The following is a 20,904-nucleotide window of genomic DNA, read 5'->3' on the forward strand; positions in this document are numbered from 1 at the left end:
ATTCTCCTGCCTCGGCCTCCCAAGTAGCTGGGATTACAGATGCGCAACCCCATGCCCGGCTAATTTTTTGTATTTTTAGTAAAAACGGGGTTTCACCATGTTAGCCAGTCTGGTCTCAAACTCCTGACATCAGGTGATCCGCCCATCTCAGCCTCCCAAAGTACTGGGATTACAGGCGTGAGCCACGCACCTGGCCCAAAAGAGGTATTTCTAAAAGCAGTTAAGAAAGCCCCAAAAATGCCCTCAGTATTCATTCAACAAATATTTTTTGAGCATTTATTACGTGCCATGCTCTACACCAGGCATTACAGAGACAGAGGTAAATGAAAAACTATGTCCTGGCCTTCAGAGCTTTCAGCCTTTCAGGTACCTAAGAAACATCTATAACAATTATACGCCCAAAGTCCTCCTCAATGCCACAGTTCTGATTAAAGTATTACTTAACATCTGAACATACTACAGCTGGAGGAAAAAAGCTAATTATTGTACACTATGATACTGTGTTATATGAAATGTGCTTTATATGGCTGATTACTACATTTAATTGATACCAGTTTTAGAAAGCTTTACAGAGTAAACAGGTACTTAATTATAAATATGTAGTCTGTGGTATTTTCCACAAAAAATTATACATTAGATGTTTGGCCAAACCTATAACCTCAAAATATATTTGTTTCTATAGGAGAAAAATCAGATTGTACACATCATTTTTAGTCTTTTTAAAGCTGCCAGGTATTGCAAATTAGTTTTAATGTCGGTAAGTATTGCATTACATATAGTTCTAAATACTGTACTGATTAACCACATCACTTTTGCTGAAGTTAATTGGTGACTTTAAAGGTTGAAATTTTAAAAGAAAAGGATATGCCAGCATCAGGTAAACCAAAAGTCTTTAAATCTATAATCTCTAAAACAACCTAATTAGAAGTTAGCTCTACCTGTTTAACTACTTTTTAAACACACACCCAATTAATATAACCGTAAACGTCAATGGATGAAGCTTTCTCCTAAGTTACTTATTTAAAAGTTCATAACAAAGAGAGTGTGAAGACTCAGGAAAGCCATTCTAAGATACAAACATCTACTCTATTAACTACATGTAAAGGAATTTTATAAATATGTTGATATAAATGTCAGAGCCCACTATAACATTATCAACATTGTTTGTGCTTGTAATAGCTGCATTTTAAAAGTATTCTAGGAGAAACTTAAAAACGGAGGTTCCTTTCCCTCTAACTTCTCTAAATAGAATCATTTTAACATACATTTTTAAAAGAAAGTTACCCTATAGTTATTTTATAAAAGAATAAGCTCAATGTTTCACCAAAGTATTTTTTCCATACCTATGAAGCTTCTCTCTTGTCATTTAACTTTTATTCACTACCTTAATATTGTCATAAGAATGATTTCTTTTCCTGACAAGCTATTATATATTATGTCTTGCTGATGTCTACATAATTACCTCTAAGTAATCCCCTTCTTGGCACTTTTCGTTTTCTAATAATTTGTGCTGAAGAAAAACGATACCGATTTCCTATGAGCTTACCTGTTGCTTCCTTAAACATCATTTTAGTTAAACAGAAAGCATTTTCTTCTCATTTTTGTCTATATAATTATTAAATTTCAGAACTAAAAGAGCCTTACAGGGGACCTAGTAAAATTTCCAGTTTTACAAAAGAGAAAACAGGAGCACTGAAGGAAAAGTGGCATAACCAAGATGAAATTATTTTCAATGTAGATACCAGTAAGTAAAACAAGATCTGGCAAAAAGAATTGAATGTAGTAATTCAGCAACTTGATTGAAAAACTGATTATCAGCCAGGTGCGGTGGCTCATTTTGGGAGGCCGAGGCGGGAGGATTACCTGAGGTTGGGAGTTCAAGACAAGCCTGACCAAATGGAGAAACCCGTCTCTACTAAAAATACAAAATTAGTTTGGAGTGGTGGCGCATGCATGTAATCTCAGCTACTCGGGAGGCTGAGGCAGGAGAATCGCTTGACACCGGGAGGCGGAGGTTGCAGTGAGCCGAGATCACATCATTGCACTCCAGCCTGGGTGACAAGAGCGAAACTCCATCTCAAAAAAAAGAAAAGAAAAGAAAAACGGACATCACATTAAAACAATATTTAATATATCCTTGGTTTTCAAATCTGTTCATTATTGATATTTTAATAAGTTTCCCTATACAAATTTGGTTTATAAAAGTTATTATTTAAACATCTTAATTCTTTTTTAAAATAGAGATAGGGTCTCACTATGTTGCTCAGGCTGGTCTTGAACTCCTGGACTCAAGCGATCCTCCCACCTTGGCCTTTTGGGATTATAGGCATAAGCCACTGCACCCGGCCTAAAATAATCTTATCACTTTGTAAAATGGCAGAGAAAACATCTCTGCCATTTTAGAACTCTGCCATTTTAGAAGGCTAGAACTGAGTTGGTATGACGCATTTAAGCAAAACTGGCTCTAAAGATGATCAGTAGCGCTTGGAATTTGAGACAAGAGCATTCTTTAATAAGTAAACTGGGTTCAAAATCTCTCATATTAAAAATAATAAAAATAAAATAATTGAATCAATAAGCATCTTTATTGTAAATTAATTCAAACTGTGTTTGGAGTTGGAGATTTACATTATATTCTTTGTAATTCACAAGATTTTCATAACAATGATAGCCGGAATTCAAGAAGACTAGAGCTTTTTGTCATGCATCTCTTAGAATGAGGCCTGCTACAAACAAATGATTAAATGTTACAACTTCTTTTTTTTTTTGAGATGGAGTCTCATGCTGGAGTGCAGTGACCTTAGCTCACTGCAACCTCCACCTCCTGGGTTCAAGCGATTCTCCTGTCTCAGCCTCCCCAGCCTCCCAAGTAGCTGGGACTACAGGCACGCGCGCCACCATGCCCAGCTATTTTTTTTTTTTTTTTTTTTTTTTTTAGTAGAGACGAGGTTTGGCCATGTTGGCCAGGCTGCTCTCGAATTCCCGACCGCAGGTGATCCACCCGCCTCAGCCTCTCAAAGTGCTGGGATTACAGGCGTGAGCCACTGCACCCGGCCCCCAAATGTTACAACTTCTAACTGAATACCTTAAGACCTCTTAACATCAGAGTTATGGAATAAAGTTCAAGTATAACCCATACAAAGAAAAAAATTAGCAAACATACTGATAAAAATAAATAATGTTTACTTGTTTAAAATGTTGTGGTGGCACATGCCTGTAGTCCCAGCTACCAGGGAGGCTAAGGTGGGAGGGATCACTTAAGCCCGGGAGTTTGAGGCTGCAAAGAGCTAGGCACCACTGCACTCTAGCCTGGGCAACAGAGCAATACCCTATTAAAAAAAAAATATATATATATATCATATATGATATATATACACCTATATATAATCTATATATCATATATATAGATATATATACCTGTCATAAAATGTATTGAAAAAACCCTTAAAATTTTATATTGCTGAAATTATTTCTAATAATAAGAGATAAATGATGTTCCTAGTCAAAACTGAAAAAGGGATATACAGAGAAATTAAAAGTAGGTGAGAAAGGAATAAATCATGTTTATTTTCAATGCTAAAATAACAGTCAACTCAAACAACCTGGGACTATGATTAATACACAGTACCTGTCAAACTAGCACAGCATGCTAGGTAAAAGATATGAATCCAAACTACTGCAAGACACATGGTTAATTCCTGATATACTTATTTCTGAGTTTCTATCGTTTTCCATTTTGAAATAGCCTCTGGTTTGTTAGCAGTCTTCTCATGACAAGCTTCTCTAAATACACAAAATGTATCTCTCAAAGTGATACACTGAGTCAGAGTTATCTTAAAAGCTACCTTTAAGATAACTTTTTTACTTCTCTAAACTACATCCCCACCTCTCCCAGCGAATGCTTATTAGCCCTTTTCAATTTCCTTTGGCACAAACAGGGGACTCTCCTAACCCAGGAAGACTTAAAATAGTGAGTTGTCCTCATCTCTGATACCCAGGTGTGCTTAAGATCAAAATTTAATATTCCCTTTTCAATATTAATCCATTCATTTTATTCTAGTTGCAATCATTCAGTGGTTGGGAGTAACACTTGGATCACTTAAAGCAGTAAAGAAAATTAGATTACAAAAAATGCAGCAGCTGTTCATGACAAACTCTGCATGAAAACTGTAGGTAAAGACCAGAATCCAGATATATCATGTCCACCCTCTGCCACTGTCCTTATAGGAGGGAGAAATTTGCAGTTATTCAAATAAAGGTTTCATTTACCAAGAAGCTTTAAAAAATACCTAAGTTCCATTCATACTGCAAAATGTTCATTTAAAACCACTTTTAGCTAGTCACTAAATCATTATATCCTAGAAATAAATATATTCTGCTCTAGCTTAAAAGTTACAAAATAAGAATCTTTAACATCCCTATAATTTAAAACTTTTTTAAGCTAATTAATCATGGATTTTTCCCTCTACCTTGTTAGTATGATTGGTGAGGTCTTTTTGAATTTCACTAAAAATTAGGAGCTATAATGGCATAAATGCAAATTAAGTTCACCAAGTCAAACAAAGTACTAAACATAAAGGTTATAGAATTTTAATATACTAAAGAAAACAGCAAGGAGGCAAGGTAAAAGATTTGGTAGGAATTCCATCAAAACTCTGCCAATTGTGGGGCAAGGTAGACATGTGTTAAACTGTATTTTATTCAGGTCTTCACACTATGAAGCATCATTACACAACTTGACTTTGTAATTTTTTCCGGAAGCAATAAATAACTGTTCTCACTTTCTAATCAGCTTCAGCCGAATCTTAAGGGCTATAAGTCACCCAAAGCCTGGCAACAGTAACTTTTCTTCCTTGACCCAAGAAGGCAGAGTGCCAGAGGGAAATAGCAAAGAGTAGCACTATATAAACAGGGCAAGAGGCACAAGAGCAGAGGCAAGTTATATAACCAAAATATATTTTAAAACATGTTCATAACTCGTAACAACCTTTGCCTTTAGTTGGTTTCTTGTTTGGAGTATCAGTTGAAACAGTTAATTCAATATTATCTGGATCGCCTCCTTCCTCTTCAATAGCCTACATTAGAAAGAGAAGTTAATATGCTACACAATCTATCTAAACTTATTTTATAAAAACGAAATGAAAAAAAATTTAGCAAACCTCAAGCCTCAAGACATTAGAATTGTCAGTCATTTCATCAACCGACTTCAAAAATGAGCAATTAAACTACACGAAAGAGTGAGAGAAACTTTCAGGGGAAAAAAATCATTAGGTATCAAAATCGCAAGGAGTTTTAAATTCTACCGTGTCAAGATAATTAAATATCACATCATACTGGCCAAAAATCTAAATATGTTCTATTGCAGAAAAGTTGCTAGCCACTAAAGTAAATAACTAAAAAGAGTCTTCCTAGTTTCTGTAATGCAAACTTACTGCTCCTCTGCTACAATTCCAACGCTCACTCAAATAAACCAGAAAGCTAATCAGGAAAGAAAAAGTAATTATTGCGCTGATGCAAAAACTAAAAGCCTAGTGGAAAACAAAAACTCTGTCACCCACCCATCAACTCCCACTACCAATTCCCCCTCAAGATGGGGAAGAAACGGTTGGGCACAATTAAACGGTAACTTCGCAGAAGTCACCAAAGTAACCATTCCCTCTGAGGCCAAGAAATGCACACGCTCACCATGGCTAAAGGCTGGGGACCCAGCGCCTCCCAGGTCTCCGCGATCGCCCTTGGGAGGCCGCGCCAGCCGGCCGCAACCCTCGCAGCCTGGCGGGGACGTCCCGGGGAGGCGGAGGCGCGCTGGGCTGCGGTGGCCGGTCCCTCGCAGGCCCGGCCCGGCCCGGGGCGCGGGGCGGGGGCACCGCGGAAGGGTCCCCGTCCTCCACGCTAGCGGGAGCCGCCCCGGGCCTCCCTACCATGCCGTTCCGCAGGTTCCAGCGGCTGCGGGCGGCCGGAGGCTGCGGCGGAAGCGGGGCGCCGAGGCGCGGCCTAAGTTCCCCTTCCCGGTCCTTTCCGGTCCTCGCCGGGCCTCACCTGCTTGAGTCGGGAGATGAGCACGGTCTTGACTCCGGTGATGTCTAAGTTCCGCCGCTTCAGCTCGGACTTCAGATCGATGACCCGCAGATCGGTGATCTTTTTACCTTCCGCCTGACCCGAGGCGGCCGAGGCTGCCACCGCACCGGTAGCGGCAGCCATCTTAGAAGAGCAGCGCGCTGCCGAGGCAGCGAGTGGGCTGCAGGGCGGCGGCAGCAGCGCCAACTTCCACCCAGGCCTCGGCGGCCGCCGGCGCTGCGCACAATGAGCCGCTGGCCCCTCCCCCGGTCCGCCACCCTAGCGCAACCTGCGGCAGCAGCCAGCACCCGGATGACGGCCGCGCGTGCGCGTTAGCGCAGGGACCGGCCGCGGCGCGCTCGGTGGAGCGGGCCGCGGCCACTTGGGCGGTGCGCTCGCTTGTGTGGACTGGGAGGTCAGGCACGTCCTACCGCAGCAACGTCCGCCGCGCCGCCGTTCCCTCGTCGCTTCGTTAGCCATTTTCTTGCAACGTCTTGAGTCGAGCAACAACGATGTGCGGGCACTGAATGACAGTGCGCGCGTTACTCAACACAAACCGAGGGGGCGCGTGCGCGCGCTGAACCTCTCAAGGAAATACTTTATCAGTTCTGCTGAATAATCGAAAAATTGTCGTCGGTGTGCACCAACGAACTAGGTTCCCCGAGTTCCATTCAAAAGACCTCAAAGCAGTTCTAGCGCTGTTAGTCCAAAGAATAGGAAGGGCTGGCCTTTGACACATGGCTCATTGGCTGTCTCAAGAGAAAACATCATCGCCTTGCCCATGGCAGCTTAGGTTATTCTAGGGCTGCCCTTCCTCACTTGAAAAACAGGAAAACTTCTTTCTTGTTGGCCTCAGGTTTGCTATCCTCCCCGGTAGACCTGATGGCTCAACATGAAATTGTTCAATGAATGAGAAAACTAGCTTATAAGTACTTGTTGCCGTTATCATATGCTGTGTTCACTATTTTGCCCCCCAAAATTTGGGATTCCAAGAACAGTGAGCATCTTCTCATGGAGGATCGGCCTGTACAAGTGAGTACCTATTTGTAATTTTACCTTGTATTATTCATTATCAAAGTGCAAGCATTGATAAAACGATTCTATAAATTCCATAAGGTGATTATGATGCACAATTAACTATACTGTATTTCCTGGTTTTACAACTTAAATTCCTGAGATCTGACTCACTTTAGGTTACTTTTTCTGATTGGCTCAAAAAAAAGGAAGACTGGACATTATAAAAGAATACCTGACATTAGGGTAGGTCTTTACAGTTTATAAGGCACTTTGACGTACAGTAACCCCCTTAATCCTTCCCAAGTCTGTCAAGTAAATCTCCGTGAGGCTTAGAGAGATTAAATGACTTGCCCATGTTCACACAGCTGGTATGTGGCCGAGCTGTGCTCAAATCCCAAGCTGCTGATTCCAAATCCAGCTCTGTCTCTGCTACAATATTGGATTCACAATAATAGAAGTTTAGAATGCAAGACTCCTTAGAAATCTTCTGGCCCATCACTTGAGGTCAGGAGTTCAAGACCAAACTGGCCAAGATACAGGGTTTAGTAGAAACCCCGTCTCTACAAAAAATACAAAAATTAGCCGGGTGTGGTGGCGAGCACCTGTAATCCCCACTACTCGGGAGACTGAGGCAGGAGAATCACTTGAACCCGGAAGGCAGGGGTTGCAGTGAGATCCGGCCACTGCACTCCAACTGGGCAACAGAGCAAGACCCTGTCTCAAAAAAAAAAAAAGGCTGGGTGCTGTGGCTCATGCCTGTAATCCCTGCACTTTGGGAGGCTGAGGTGGGTGGATCACTAGAGGTCAGAAGTTCAAGACCAGCCTGGCCAACATGGTGAATCCCCATCTCTACTAAAAATACAAAAAATTAGCCGGGCATGGTGGCGCACACCTGTAATCCCAGCTACTTGGGAGGCTGGGGCAAAAGAATCGCTTGAACCCAGGAGGTGGAGGTTGTAGTGAGCTGAGATCACGCCATTGCACTCCAGCCTGGGCAACAGAGCTAGACTCCGTCTCAAAAAAAAAAAAAGAAAAAAAAAATCTTCTGGCCCAGCCCTCAAGATTTTAAGAGATTTATCTGGGAACTTACAGTTACACTCTCTCTTTTTTTTTGTTTATGTTTTTATTTTTATTTTTTTGACAGGGTCTCACTGTGTCACCCAGATTGGAGTGCAGTGGCGTGATCATGGCTCACTGCAGCCTCAACCTCCCAGGCTCAAGTGATCCTCCCACCTCAGCCTCCTGAATAGCTAGACTACAGGTGCCTGCCACTATGCCTGGCTAATTTTTGTATTTTTTGTAGAGACAGGGTTTCACCACGTTGTTGCCCAGTCTGGTCTCGAACTCCTGGGCTCAAGTGATCCATCCCCCTCAGCCTCTCAAGTAGCGCGCCAGCACACCCAGCTAATTTTTCTTTTCTTTTTTTTTTTTTTTTGTAGAGACAGGGTCTCACTATGTTGTCCAGGCTGATCTCAAATTCCTGGGCTTACACTATCCTCCTGCTTCAGCCTCCCAAAGTGCTGGGATTACAGACGTGAGCCATCACACCTAGCCCGAATAGGCTTTTAAACCTTTCCTACCTTGAAACATCTTCATTTGACTCAGCTATTTCCTTTTGGCAATAGTTACATTATTGTGTACTTGTCTTAATGAAAAGCACATAGGTTATATTAAATAGTGATGGGGAGATAAATCATATAGATGTCTCTCTGAAGATAATGAAGATGTTTGACAAAACACTTTGAAACTTTTCTTTTTTTTTTGAGGTGGAGTCTCACTCAGTCGCCCAGGCTGGAGTGCACTGGCACAATCTCGGCTCACTGCAAGCTCCGCCTGCTGGGTTCACGCCATTCTCCTGCCTCAGCCTCCCGAGTAGCTGGGACTACAGGCACCTGCCACTATGCCCGGCTAATTTTTTTGCATTTTTAGTAGAGATAGGGTTTCACCGTGTTAGCCAGGATGGTCTCGATCTCCTGACCTCATGATCCGCCCGTCTCGGCCTCCCAAAGTGCCGGGATTACAGGCGTCAGCCTCTGCGCCCGGCCTACATTTTGAAACTTTTTAAAACATAAAAACCATAAAAGAAATAACAAGGTAATGAGAAATTACCGGGCCAAAATTTGAGAGAAGGCTGAAATCTAGAGAGATGAGACCACCATTTGGAATAAAAGAAGCTGTTTGCTAATGCTGAAAGACAGGTGAGATTTGAGCACCACTTTTGGGTGATTTAAGGGATAAAAGGTGGAGCCGAGTCTGCCAAAGGAAGGGGGCCTGATTTGCCATCCCAAACTTAGTTTTTTTGTTGTTGTTTTTTGGGGTATTTTTGTTTACTTTGTTTTTTTGAGACGGAGCCTTGCTCTGTTACTCAGGCTGGAGTGTCGTGGCCCAATCTCAGCTCACTGCAACCTCCACCTCCCGGCTTCAAGTGATTCTCCTGCCTCAGCCTCCTGAGCAGCTGGGATTACAGGCATGCGCCGCCGTGCCCAGCTAAATTTTTGTATTTTTGTAGAGACGAGGTTTCACCATGGTGGCCAGGCTGGTCTCATATCCTGACCTCGCTGTTCTCGAACTCCTGACCTCGAGTACTCTGCCTGCCTCGGCCTCCCAAAGTGTTGGGATTACAGGCGTGAGCCACCGTGCCTGGCCCCAGACTTACTTTTGAGACACTAAAGGACTGCTCTCTAGAAGAAAACATGAACTTAGAGTAAGGAAGCCTTGCAAAGACTGCAGCCATCTTGATGTCATGCTAATGACATGAAGTCATGTTGTAAGACCTAACGGTGTCATATTAATGCCACTGCTACCTAGCAGAAGCAAATGTAAATTATCCTTGAAGGGACATACAACAAATTACCTATGTTCACAAGTTGCTTTTACAAATATTTTTTAAATTACAGTGTCTAGGCCAGGCACGGTGGCTCACGCCTGTAATCCCAGCTCTATGGGAGGCCGAGGCGGGAGGATCACCTGACGTCAGGAGTTCGAGACCAGCCTGGCCAACATGGTGAAACCCCGTCTCTACTAAAAATACCAAAAGTAGCCAAGCATGGTGACAGGCGCCTGTAGTTCCAGCTACTCAGGAGCTGGATTGCACCACTGCACTCCAGCCTAGGCAACAGAGCAAGACTCCATCTAAAACATAAATAAATAAATAAATATCTGCCTCTTAGGACACAGAATAGAGGATTGGAGAAGGGAGAAATTGGAGATATCCAGCACAGACAGTGAGGAACAGACAGAATTCAGAGAGAAATCCAAAATAATTGTAGTTGAAATTTCAGAAAGAAAAGAGAATGGGGTCAAACCAATCTCTGAAGAGATCATAGATGAAAATTTTCTAAAATTTAAGAAACGTATCGATCCATAGATTCAAGAAGTTCAACAAAGCCCAAGTAGGATACATTTTAAAATCATGCAAGACACATCATAGTGAAACTACAGAAGAAGATCAAAGAGAAAATCTTAAAGGAGGCAGGGAAAAACATTAGATTGCCTTCATAGGAGCAAATATAAGATAAATGTTTACTTTTTTTTTTTTTTTTTTGAGATGGAGTCTTGCCACTGGAGTGCAGTGGTGTGATCTTAGCTGACTGCAACCTCCGCCTTCCAGGTTCAAGTGATTCTCCTGCCTCAGCCTGCGGAGTACCTGGGACTGCAGGTGTATGCCACCACGCCCAGCTAATTTTTGTATTTTTAGTAGAGACAGGGTTTCACCGTGTTGGCCAGGATGGTCTCTGTCTCTTGATCTCATGATCTCATGATCTCCTAGCCTCAGCCTTTCAAAGTGCTGGGATTATAGGCATGAGCCACTGCGCCTGGCTGAATGTTTACTTTTCTTTTTTCTTTTCTTTTTTTTTTGAGATAGAGTCTTGCTCTCTTGCCCAGGCTGGAGGGGAGTGGCACAATCTCGGCTCACTGCAAGCTCCGCCTCCTGGGCTCATGCCATTCTCCTGCCTCAGCCTCCCGAGTAGCTGGGACTACAGGTGCCCGCCACCACACCCAGATAATTTTTATATTTTTAGTAGAGATGGGGTTTCACCTTGTTAGCCAGAATGGTCTTGATCTCCTGACCTCGTGATCCACCCGCCTCGGCCTCTCAAAGTGCTGGGATTACAGGTGTGAGCCACCGCGCCCGGCCCTTTTTTTTTTTTTTTTTTTAGAAGGAGTCTCACTCTGTCTCCCAGGCTGGAGTGCAGTGCTGCGATCTCGGCTCACTGCGACCTCCACCTTACGCATTGAGATGATTCTCCTGCCTCAGCCTCCTGAGTAGCTGGGATTACAGGCGCACACCACGATGCCCAGTTAGTTGTATTTTTAGTAGAGATGGGGTTTTGCCATGTTGGCCAGACTGCTCCCGAACTCCTGACCTCGTGATCCACCCACCTGGGCCTCCCAAAGTGCTGGGATTACCGGCGTGAGCCACTGCGCCCAGCGAATATTTACTTTTCAACAGCAAAAAAGGAAATCAGAAGATAGCAGGTTGATGTCTTACCCATACTTAAATAAAATTATAGCTGATAGCAAATAATAACTGAGGGAATTAACAATGGGTAGATCTTCATTAAAGGAAATACTAAATGATATCTTGAGAAAGAAGAAAATGATCACAGAAAAGTCAGAGATGCATGTCCTAATTTCTAGGGTAGTCACTAGTCAAATATGAAAAGACTCTATAACTTTCAAACTAAGATAAAAAAAATCCTCCAGAGAACAAGACAGAAGAGGGGACATAGAATCAGTGGGATAATAGAAAGCGTGCTGTAAGATAAACATTTAAAAACAAACATAAAAGCAATTACATTAAAGATTAATGGATTAACTATTCCAGGTAAAAGATGATTGTCAGTCCAGAAGTTTTTTAACTAGTTAGAAGAACACATTTAAGAAATATACAAAAATGGGCCAGGTGCAGTGGCTCACGCCTGTAATCCCAGCACTTTGGGAGGCCGAGGCAGGCGGATCACGAGGTCAGGAAATCGAGACCATCCTGGCTAAGATGGCGAAACCCCGTCTCTACTAAAAATACAAAAAATTAGCCGGGTGTGGTGGCATGCACCCGTAATCCCAGCTACTCCCAAGGCTGAGGCAGGAGAATCGCTGGAACCCGGGAGTCAGAGGTTGCAGTGAGCTGAGATTGCACCACTGCACTCCAGCCTGGGCAACAGAGCGAGACTCCATCTCAAAAAAAAAAAATATATATATATATATATATATCTTTAAAGCAAAAGTTTGGAAAAGATGCACTTTGTAAACACTAGCCAAGACAAAGCTGGTACAGGTTGAGTATCCCTTATCAGAAATGCTTGGGACCAGAAATGTTTTGGATTTTGGATTTCTTTTTCCAGATCTTAGAATATAATTGGCCCTTGAACAACTCAGGGTTAGGGGCACCAAGCCCCTGAGACCAAGTATAATTTTTGACTCCCCCAAAATGTAACTACTAACAGCCTACTGTTGACCAGAGGCCTTACCAATAACATAAAGTCAATTAACATGTGTTTTGTATATTATATGTATCATATACTATATTCTTATAATAAAGTAAGCTAGAGAAAAGAATGTTAGGAAAATCAGAAGGAAGAGAAAATACTATTCATCAAGTGGAAGTGGATGTTCATATAGGTCTTTGTTCTCATCATCTTCATACTGAAGGGAAGGAGGAATGAGCAGGTTGGTCTTACTGTCTTAGGAGTGGTGGCAGAGGCAGAAGAAAATCTGTGTATAAGTGAACTCCTGCAGTTCAAACCCATGTTGTGCAAGCATCAACTGTATTTGCATTATACTTACCAGCTGAGCATCCTTAATCCAAAAACCTGAAATCCAAAATGCTCCAACGAGCATTTCCTTTGAATATCATGCTGGTGCTCAAAAAGTTTTGAAAGTTGCTTTGGGCAAGGATTTCATGACCAAGAACCCAAAAGCAAATGCAATGAAAACAAAAATAAAGAGTTGAGACTTAATTAAACTAAAGAGCTTTTGCACAGCAAAAGGAACAGTCAGTAGAGTGAATAGACAACCCACAGAGTGGGAGAAAATCTTCATAATCTATACATCTGACAAACGGCTAATATCCAGAATCTACAAAGAACTCAAACAAATCAGTAAGAAAAAAACAAACAATCCCATCAAAAAGTGGGCTAAGGACATGAATAGACAATTCTCAAAAGCAGATATACAAATGGCCAACAAACATATGAGAAAATGCTCAACATCACTAATGATCAGGGAAATGCAAATCAAAACATCAATGCAATACCACCTTACTCCTGCAAGAATGGTCATAATCAAAAAACGTCGGTGTTGGTGTGGATGCGGTGAACAGGGAACACTTTTTCACTGCTGGTGGGAATGTAAACTATTACAACCACTATGGAAAACAGTGTGGAGATTTCTTAAAGAGCTAAAAGTAGAACTACCATTTGATCCAGCATTCCCAGTACTGGGTATCTACTCGGAAAAAAGTCATCATATGAAAAAGATATTTGCACACACATATTTATAACAGCACAATTCACAATTGCAAAATCATGGAACCAACCCAAATGCCCATCAATCAGTGAATAAAGAAACTGCAGTATATTTATATGATGGACTACTACTCAGCCATAAAAAGGAAAGAATTAACGGCATTTGCAGCAACCTGGATGAGATTGGAGACTATTATTTTAAGTGAATTAACTCAGGAATGGAAAACCAAACATCGTGTGTTTTCAGTGATATGTGGAAGCTAAGCTATGAGGATGCAAAGGCATATACAATGGATTTTGGGAACATGGGGGGAAGGGTGGGAGGGGTGCGAGGGATAAAAGACTACAAATATGGTGCAGTGTATACTGCTCGGGTGACGGGTGCAAAGAAATCTCACAAGTCACCATTAAAGAACTTACTCATGTAACCACATACCACCTGTACCCCAATAACTTACGGGAAAGTAAAAGTTTTGAATTTTGAAGCATTTCAGATTTTTGGATTAGGAATACTCAACCTACGTAGCATTTGGGTGGGGAACCCACTAAAGACAGAAGACTCTCTTAATATTGAGGAGCAAATCCCCAGGAAGATGGAACAATTCTGTTTCTGTGCACCTAATAACAAAGCCTTAAAGTACATAACATTTGACAGTTCTACAAAGGAAATTGACAAATCTGCAATTTTTGTAGGAATTTTTTTTTTGTGAGAGATTTTTAATACACTTCTCACAGTAACTAATTTAACAAACAGGCAGAAGATCAGTAAGTGCATAAAAGATTTGAACAATACAGTTCACAAATTTGACCTAGTAGACAAACAAATGTAGAATATATATTTTTAAAAGCATTCCTGAGCAGTTAGAAATTTGATCTTGTACTACTCATAGAACAAGCCTCAATATAATTTCAGAGGACTGAAATTACAGAATATGTTCTCTGACCACATTGCAATTTAACTGGAAGTAAAGGCAAAAAGATAATTGGAAAATCACCATACATTTGGAAATTAATAAATACACTTTGAAATAAACCAAGGGTCAAGAAGAAATCACGATAATGATGAAGATACAACATTTCACAACTTACGGAAAACAGCTAAAGAAGTAATTAGAGGGAAATTTATAGAATTAAATGCACTTTTTGGGAAAGAAGTAAGATTAAAAATAAGCCAAGTATATATCTCATTAAGTTAGGAAAAGAATGGCAAAATAAAAGAAGTAGAAGGAAGGGGATAAAGATAAGAGTAGAAATAAATGAAATATAAAGTAAAAATACAATAGAGTGATCCATAAAGCCAAAAACTGGCACTTTGATAAACTTATAAAATTTAAAAGATTGGCATTTAAAGAAAAAAACAGAAAAGACACAAATAATTCATATTAAGAATAAGAAAAAATTTTACACATCATGCAGACATTAAAAATAAGAGAGAGGTATTAGGAACCCAACTTCAGGCCACATATTTGAAAATTTACGGCCAGGCACGGTGGCTCACGCCTGTAATCCCAGCACTTTGGGAGGCCGAGGCGGGTGGATCACAAGGTCAGATCGAGACCATCCTGGCTAACACAGTGAAACCCCGTCTCTACTGAAAAATACAAAAAATTAGCCAGGCGTGGTGGTGGGCGCCTGTAGTCCCAGCTACTTGGGAGGCTGAGGCAGAAGAATGGCGTGAACCCAGGAGGCAGAGCTTGCAGTGAGCTGAGATCGCACCACTGCACTCCAGCCTGGGTGACAAAGTGAGACTCCATCTCAAAAAAAAAAAAAAAAAAAATTAGATGAAATTTAAAATTCGTAGAAAAATTGCAATTTGGCCAAGTGCTGTGGCTCACACCTGTAATCCCAACACTTTGGGAGGCTGAGGGGGGTGGATCACTTGAGGCCAGGAGTTCAAGACCAGCCTGGCTAACTTGGGAAAACCCTGTCTCTACTAAAATTACAAAAATCAGCTGGGCATGGTGGCACACACCTGTAATCCCAGCTACTTGGGAGGCTGAGGCAGGAGAATCACTTGAACCCGGGAGACAGAAGTTGCAGTGAGCCGAGATTGCACCACTGCATTCCAATCTGAGTGACAAAGTGAGACATTGTCTCAAAAATAAATAAATACAATTTACCAAAAACAGATGCAAATATTAGCAAACTGAATATAGCAATATATTTAAAAAAGTAATGCATATGACCAAATTGGCATTATTTTAGGAATGGAAGGTTAGACATTTGAAAAATCAGCCAATGTCCTTCGACACATTAACAGATTAAAGAAAATCATACGATCGGCCAGGCACAGTGGTTCACGCCTGTAATCCCAGTACTTTGGGAGGTCGAGGCAGGTGGATCATGAGGTCAGGAGTTCGAAACCAGTTTGGCCAACATGGCGAAACCTCATCTCTACTAAAAATACAAGAATTAGCCGGGCATGGTGGCATCCGCCTGTAATGCCAGCTACTCAGGAGGCTGAGGCAGGAGAATTGCTTGAACCCGGGACGTGGAGGTTGCAATGAGCTGAGATTGCCCCACTGCACTCCAGCCTGGGTGACAGGGTGAGACTCTGTCTCAAAAAAAATAAATAAATAGAAAAGAAAATCATATGATGATCTCAGTAGATTAAGATAGTCTTTTATCAAACAGTCTTTGATAAAAGCCAATTCATTAAAGATTTTAACATCTCCTAGCAAAGTAAAAATAGAGGAAACTATTTTAACCTGATAAAGGATGTAAAAAAAAAACTATAGTAAATATGGTGAAAATTATTATTTTTCCCTTTGATATTGGAAGCACATCAATACTGTCCTGCAGTACAATGGAAGACCATAGCCAGGACAATGAGGCAAGGAAAGCAAAATATATGACTGAAAACAATAATGAAGTCATTATCTGCAGATGATGTTATTACAAAAGAAATTATTAGAATTCATGAGAGTTTTGCTTTGTTTCTGAACACAGTATCAGTGTACAGCAATGAATTGCATTACCATGTATCAGCCATAATTAAGATGAATTTTTTTTTTAAGAGACAGAGTCTCACTATGTTGCCCAAGCTAAAGGATGGTGGCTATTTACAAGGATGATCATAACTCACTGTAACCTCAAACTCCTGGGGTCAAGTGATCTTCCTGCCTCATCCTCCCAAAGTACTGGGAGTAGCTGTGACTACAGGCTTACACCATCATGCCCAGCTAATTTTTTTAAATTTTAATTTTTCTTGTAGAGACAGGGTCTTGCTATGTTGCCTAGGCTGGTCTCAAACTCCTGGGCTTGAGTAATCCTTCTATCTCAGCCTCCCAAAGCACTGGGATTATAGGTGTACGGGACTGCACCCAGCCAACGAAATAAAATTTTAAAAAATGCACTATTTAAAATTTTTTTCTTTACTTCACAAGTAGAATAAGTAAGTGCAAATTTATTTATTTATTTATTTTTGAGATGGAGTCTTGCTCTGTCGCCCAGGCTGGAGTGCAGTGGTGTGATCTCGGCTCACTGCAACCTACGCCTATGGGGTTCAAGCGATTTTCCTGCCTCAGCCTCCTGAGTAGCTGGGATTACAGGAGCCCGCCACCACACCCAGCTAATTATTGTATTTTTTAGTAGAGTTGGAATTTCACCATATTGGCCAGGCTGGTCTCGAACTCCTGACCTCGGGTGATCTGCCTGCTCCAGCTTCCCAAAGTGCTGAGATTACAGGTGTAAGTCACAGCGTCTGGCCAAATTTTTAATATTCCATCAAATGTAACTTGGTTATATATTTATAATAACATTTAAATAACATCAAATATCACCTATCTAGGGACAAATCTAATAATATGTGGAAGACTCTACATGGAAAACACAAAACTTTATTGGAAATTTTTTTTTTTTTTTGAGACAGAGTCTTGCTCTGTCACCCAGGTTGGAGTGCAGTGGAGCGATCTTGGCTCACTGCAAGCTCCACCTCCCGGGTTCACACCATTCTCCTGCCTCAGTCTCCCAAGTAACTGGGACTACAGGCGCCCACCACTACGACCGGCTGATTTTTTTTTCTTTTTAATTTTTAGTAGAGACGGGGTTTCACCATGTTAGCCAGGATGGTCTTGATCTCCTGACCTCATGATCTGCCTGCCTTGGCCTCCCAAAGTGCTGGGATTACAGGCGTGAGCCACCGTGCCTGGCCTTTTTTTTTTTTTTTTTTTTTTTTTTTTGAGATGGAGTCTTGCTCTGTTGCTCAGGCTGGAGTGCAGTGGCAGGATCTCGGCTCACTGCAATCTCTGCCTCCCAGATTCAAGAGATTTTCCTGCCTCAGTCTCTCAAGTAGTTGGGATTACAGGCACACGCCACCACACTCAGCTAATTTTTGTATTTTTAGTAGAGATGGGGTTTTGCCATGTTGGCCAGGCTGATCTGGAACTCCTGACCTCAGGTGATCTGCTCCACCTTGGCCTCTGAAAGTGATGGGATTACAGGTGTGAGCCACCATGCCTGGAAGAAAATTTTTAAAGACTTAAATAAATGGAGAGGTATCAGGTTTATGAATTTTGAAAACTCAATATTGTAAAGATGTCAGTTCATCCTAAATCAATATATTTATCAATTCAGACTCAATCAAAATACTAACCATTTTTTTGGAGCAGAATTTGAGAAACTTTTTCAAATTTTACATGGGATGCAAATGACCAAGAATAAGCAAAAAGTTTTGAGGAAGGAAAATGATATCAGCGTTTGTACTATGGTACATCAAGCATTATTTTAAAATGTGGTGTTAGCAAAGAGATTGACAACTAGGCCAATGGAACAGAATAGAGGGACCCAAAACAGATCCATGCACCTGCTTTTTGACAAAAGTGGCATTATAGAGTAGTAATGTGAGGACAACTTTTTCAACAGATTACCTTGGGATTACTACTTTACACCAAATATGAAAAAAAAGAATCCATGTGGATTGGAGACATGAATATGAGGCAAAACAATAATACCACTAGTGTTCAGTGTGTAAGTATAAAATGGGAAATGTAAGCGGAAAAACATACAAGGTAAGAAGTAAAAAGGGCACACACAGTGAAGCATGGAAAGGAATCCAGTTGGCAAGGACATCACCACCTTAATGCTCTACATTATTCTAGGGAAGTGGGGACAGCAGTCAGTCTACTGTGTAATAGTGGAGCTTCCTGGGCCAGAAAGTAGTCTTTTTTGCAAAGGAGGATCTTTTGGAGTTCAGTTTCTGCTGTCAGCTTGCTTTTATACTGAGCTAAGTTACCAGAGGGAGGAGGAAATCAGTCCTCAGATTTGTTTCTCCTCAAAGATAGTATTAGGAAAATATTATCAGGACCTTGGATTAGGAAAATATTTATAAGGACACAAAAAGCACCACCTACAAAGAAAAAGATTGATATAAATAACTACACTAAAATTAATAATTTCTACTCATTAAAAGGTACCACTGAGAGAGTAGAAGACAAATTACAAAAGGGAGAGGTATTTAAACCACAGATAACAATAGGTTCATAACCACCATATTCAAAGAACACATAAAAAAAAAACCCAGTAGAATAAAATGATCAAGGCCGGGCGTGGTGGCTCATGCCTATAGTCCCAGCACTTTGGGACACCAAGGCCCGTGGACTGCTTAAGGCCAGGAGTTTGAGACCAGCCTGGCCAACATGGCAAAACCCCGTCTCTACTAAAAAAATACAAAAATCAGCTGGGCATGGTGGCATGTGCCTCTATTCCCAGCTAATTGGGAGGCTGAGGCAGGAGAACTGCTTGAACCCCGGGAGGCAGAGGCTGCAGTGAGCTGAGATCGAGCCACTGCACTCCAACCTTAGTGACAGGGCGAGACCCTCTCTTAAAAAAATATATAAAATAAAATATAAAAAAAGAAAAGAAAAAAATGATCAAGACTTGAAAAGGCACTTCACCAAAGAGAAAATTCAATTCAAATGGTATATGTGTGTGTGTGTATGTGTGTGTGTGCATATAACATTACATATATATACAGACATAATTTAAATAAATATATGAAAAAGTGATCAAACATTAGTAATCAAGATATTGCATATTAAGACTGCAATGTTATGTCTTTATACTCCAGCATAATGCCTAAATCAGAGAGAAGAACAATACTAGGTTTTGGCAAGGATATGGAATAATTGGAACTCTTTAATACTAGGAGAAAAAAATTGGATACAACACTTTAACAAATAGTTTAGACTTGTCTAATAAAGTTATAGAACCATATATTCTTTATATTCTTTGAGTCAAAAATTCACTTCTTTTTTCTTGTGGTTTTTTTTGTTTTTGTTTTTGTTTTGACTGGATCGCACTGTGTCACCCAGGCTGGAGTGCAGTGCAATGGTGCTGTAATGGCTCATCGTAGCCTCGACTTCCTGAACTCAAGGGATACTCCCACTTACACCTCCCAAAGTGCTGGGATTATAGGCGTGAGCCACCACATCCGGCCCCAAATTCACTTCTAAGTATATGCTCTATAGAAAAACAAATACACATAGCAGCATTATTTGTAATAGTCACAACCTAGAAACCACCCAAATATCAATTAACAGCAGAATGGATAAATTAATTGTGGTATATTCATACAATGCAATACGGTACAATAATTAATATGAAGCAATTATAATGATATTGAAATAAATTACCTTATGTAAGTACATGATGTAAATTGTTTTACATTATGTCAAATAATATATAATGTATCGTATCATTTATATGACTGAAATACAAGAAAAAACAAATTGTAATATTTAGGGATATATACTGAAGTAGTAAGTCTGTAATGGAAAACAAGGATGTCGTTGCCATACAAGTCAGGATAGTGCTTAATATAGTTGGGAGGTATAGGGTAGGGACTGGGAAGAGTCATGTGCAAGGCTTCTGGAACGCTGAAAATATTTTATTTATTTATTTATTTATTTTGAGATGGCATCTCGCTTTGTCACCCAGGCTAGAGTGCAGTGGCACGATCTCGGCTCACTACAACCTCCGTCTCCTGGGTTCAGGCGATTCTCCTGCCTCAGACTCCCAAGTAGCTGGGACTACAGGGACACGCCACCCCACCTGGCTAATTTTTGTATTTTTGGTAGAGATGGGGTTTCACCATGTTGGCCAGGCTGGTCTCAAACTCCTGACCTCAGGTGATCTGCCTGCGTCAGCCTCCCAAAGTGCTGGGATTACAGGCTTGAGCCACTGCGTTCAGTCTATTTGTGTTTTCTAAAATTTCTCTATGTATATTATACTCATAATAAAAAAGGTTAAAATGGAAAGCATAGGCTTTGGGGCCATATAATCATGAATTTAAATTCTACTTCTGAGGTTAACAGATGGTGCTATACTTTTGTTTTAAAAACTTAAACAATGTATGTGAGGTGTC

At 40.9% G+C, this 20,904-nt stretch overlaps 1 protein-coding gene and 1 long non-coding RNA gene across 13 annotated transcripts in view; one reads left to right on the forward strand and one right to left on the reverse strand.

Moving 5' to 3' along the window:
• The window catches only part of SLTM (SAFB like transcription modulator), a 54,165-nt gene extending 47,750 nt beyond the window's left edge, over positions 1–6,415 (reverse strand). For 5 of the 12 annotated variants that reach the window (XM_055363139.2, XM_063699028.1, XM_055363138.2 and 2 more), the window contains exons 1-2: positions 6,040–6,318; positions 4,988–5,075 (exon numbers count right to left, since the gene is read on the reverse strand). In XM_055363139.2, coding sequence (XP_055219114.1) covers positions 4,988–5,075; positions 6,040–6,201 — 250 coding nt within the window. In that variant the 5' untranslated portion in view covers positions 6,202–6,318. Of the gene's footprint in view, positions 1–4,987; positions 5,076–5,685; positions 5,844–6,039 lie in introns of those variants that run through there. The other 7 variants (XM_055363137.2, XM_031002539.3, XM_031002538.3 and 4 more) reach the window with 5 other exon arrangements.
• LOC134757317 (uncharacterized) overlaps positions 6,397–20,904 on the forward strand; it is a 51,991-nt gene continuing 37,483 nt past the window's right edge. Inside the window, exons 1-2 of the long non-coding RNA XR_010131181.1 lie at positions 6,397–7,089; positions 18,405–18,509. This is a non-coding gene — a long non-coding RNA (uncharacterized lncRNA). The remainder of the gene's footprint in view (positions 7,090–18,404; positions 18,510–20,904) is intronic.

This window comes from Gorilla gorilla, chromosome 16 (assembly GCF_029281585.2).
Source record: "Gorilla gorilla gorilla isolate KB3781 chromosome 16, NHGRI_mGorGor1-v2.1_pri, whole genome shotgun sequence".
In the NCBI taxonomy this organism is placed as follows: Eukaryota; Metazoa; Chordata; class Mammalia; order Primates; family Hominidae; genus Gorilla; species Gorilla gorilla.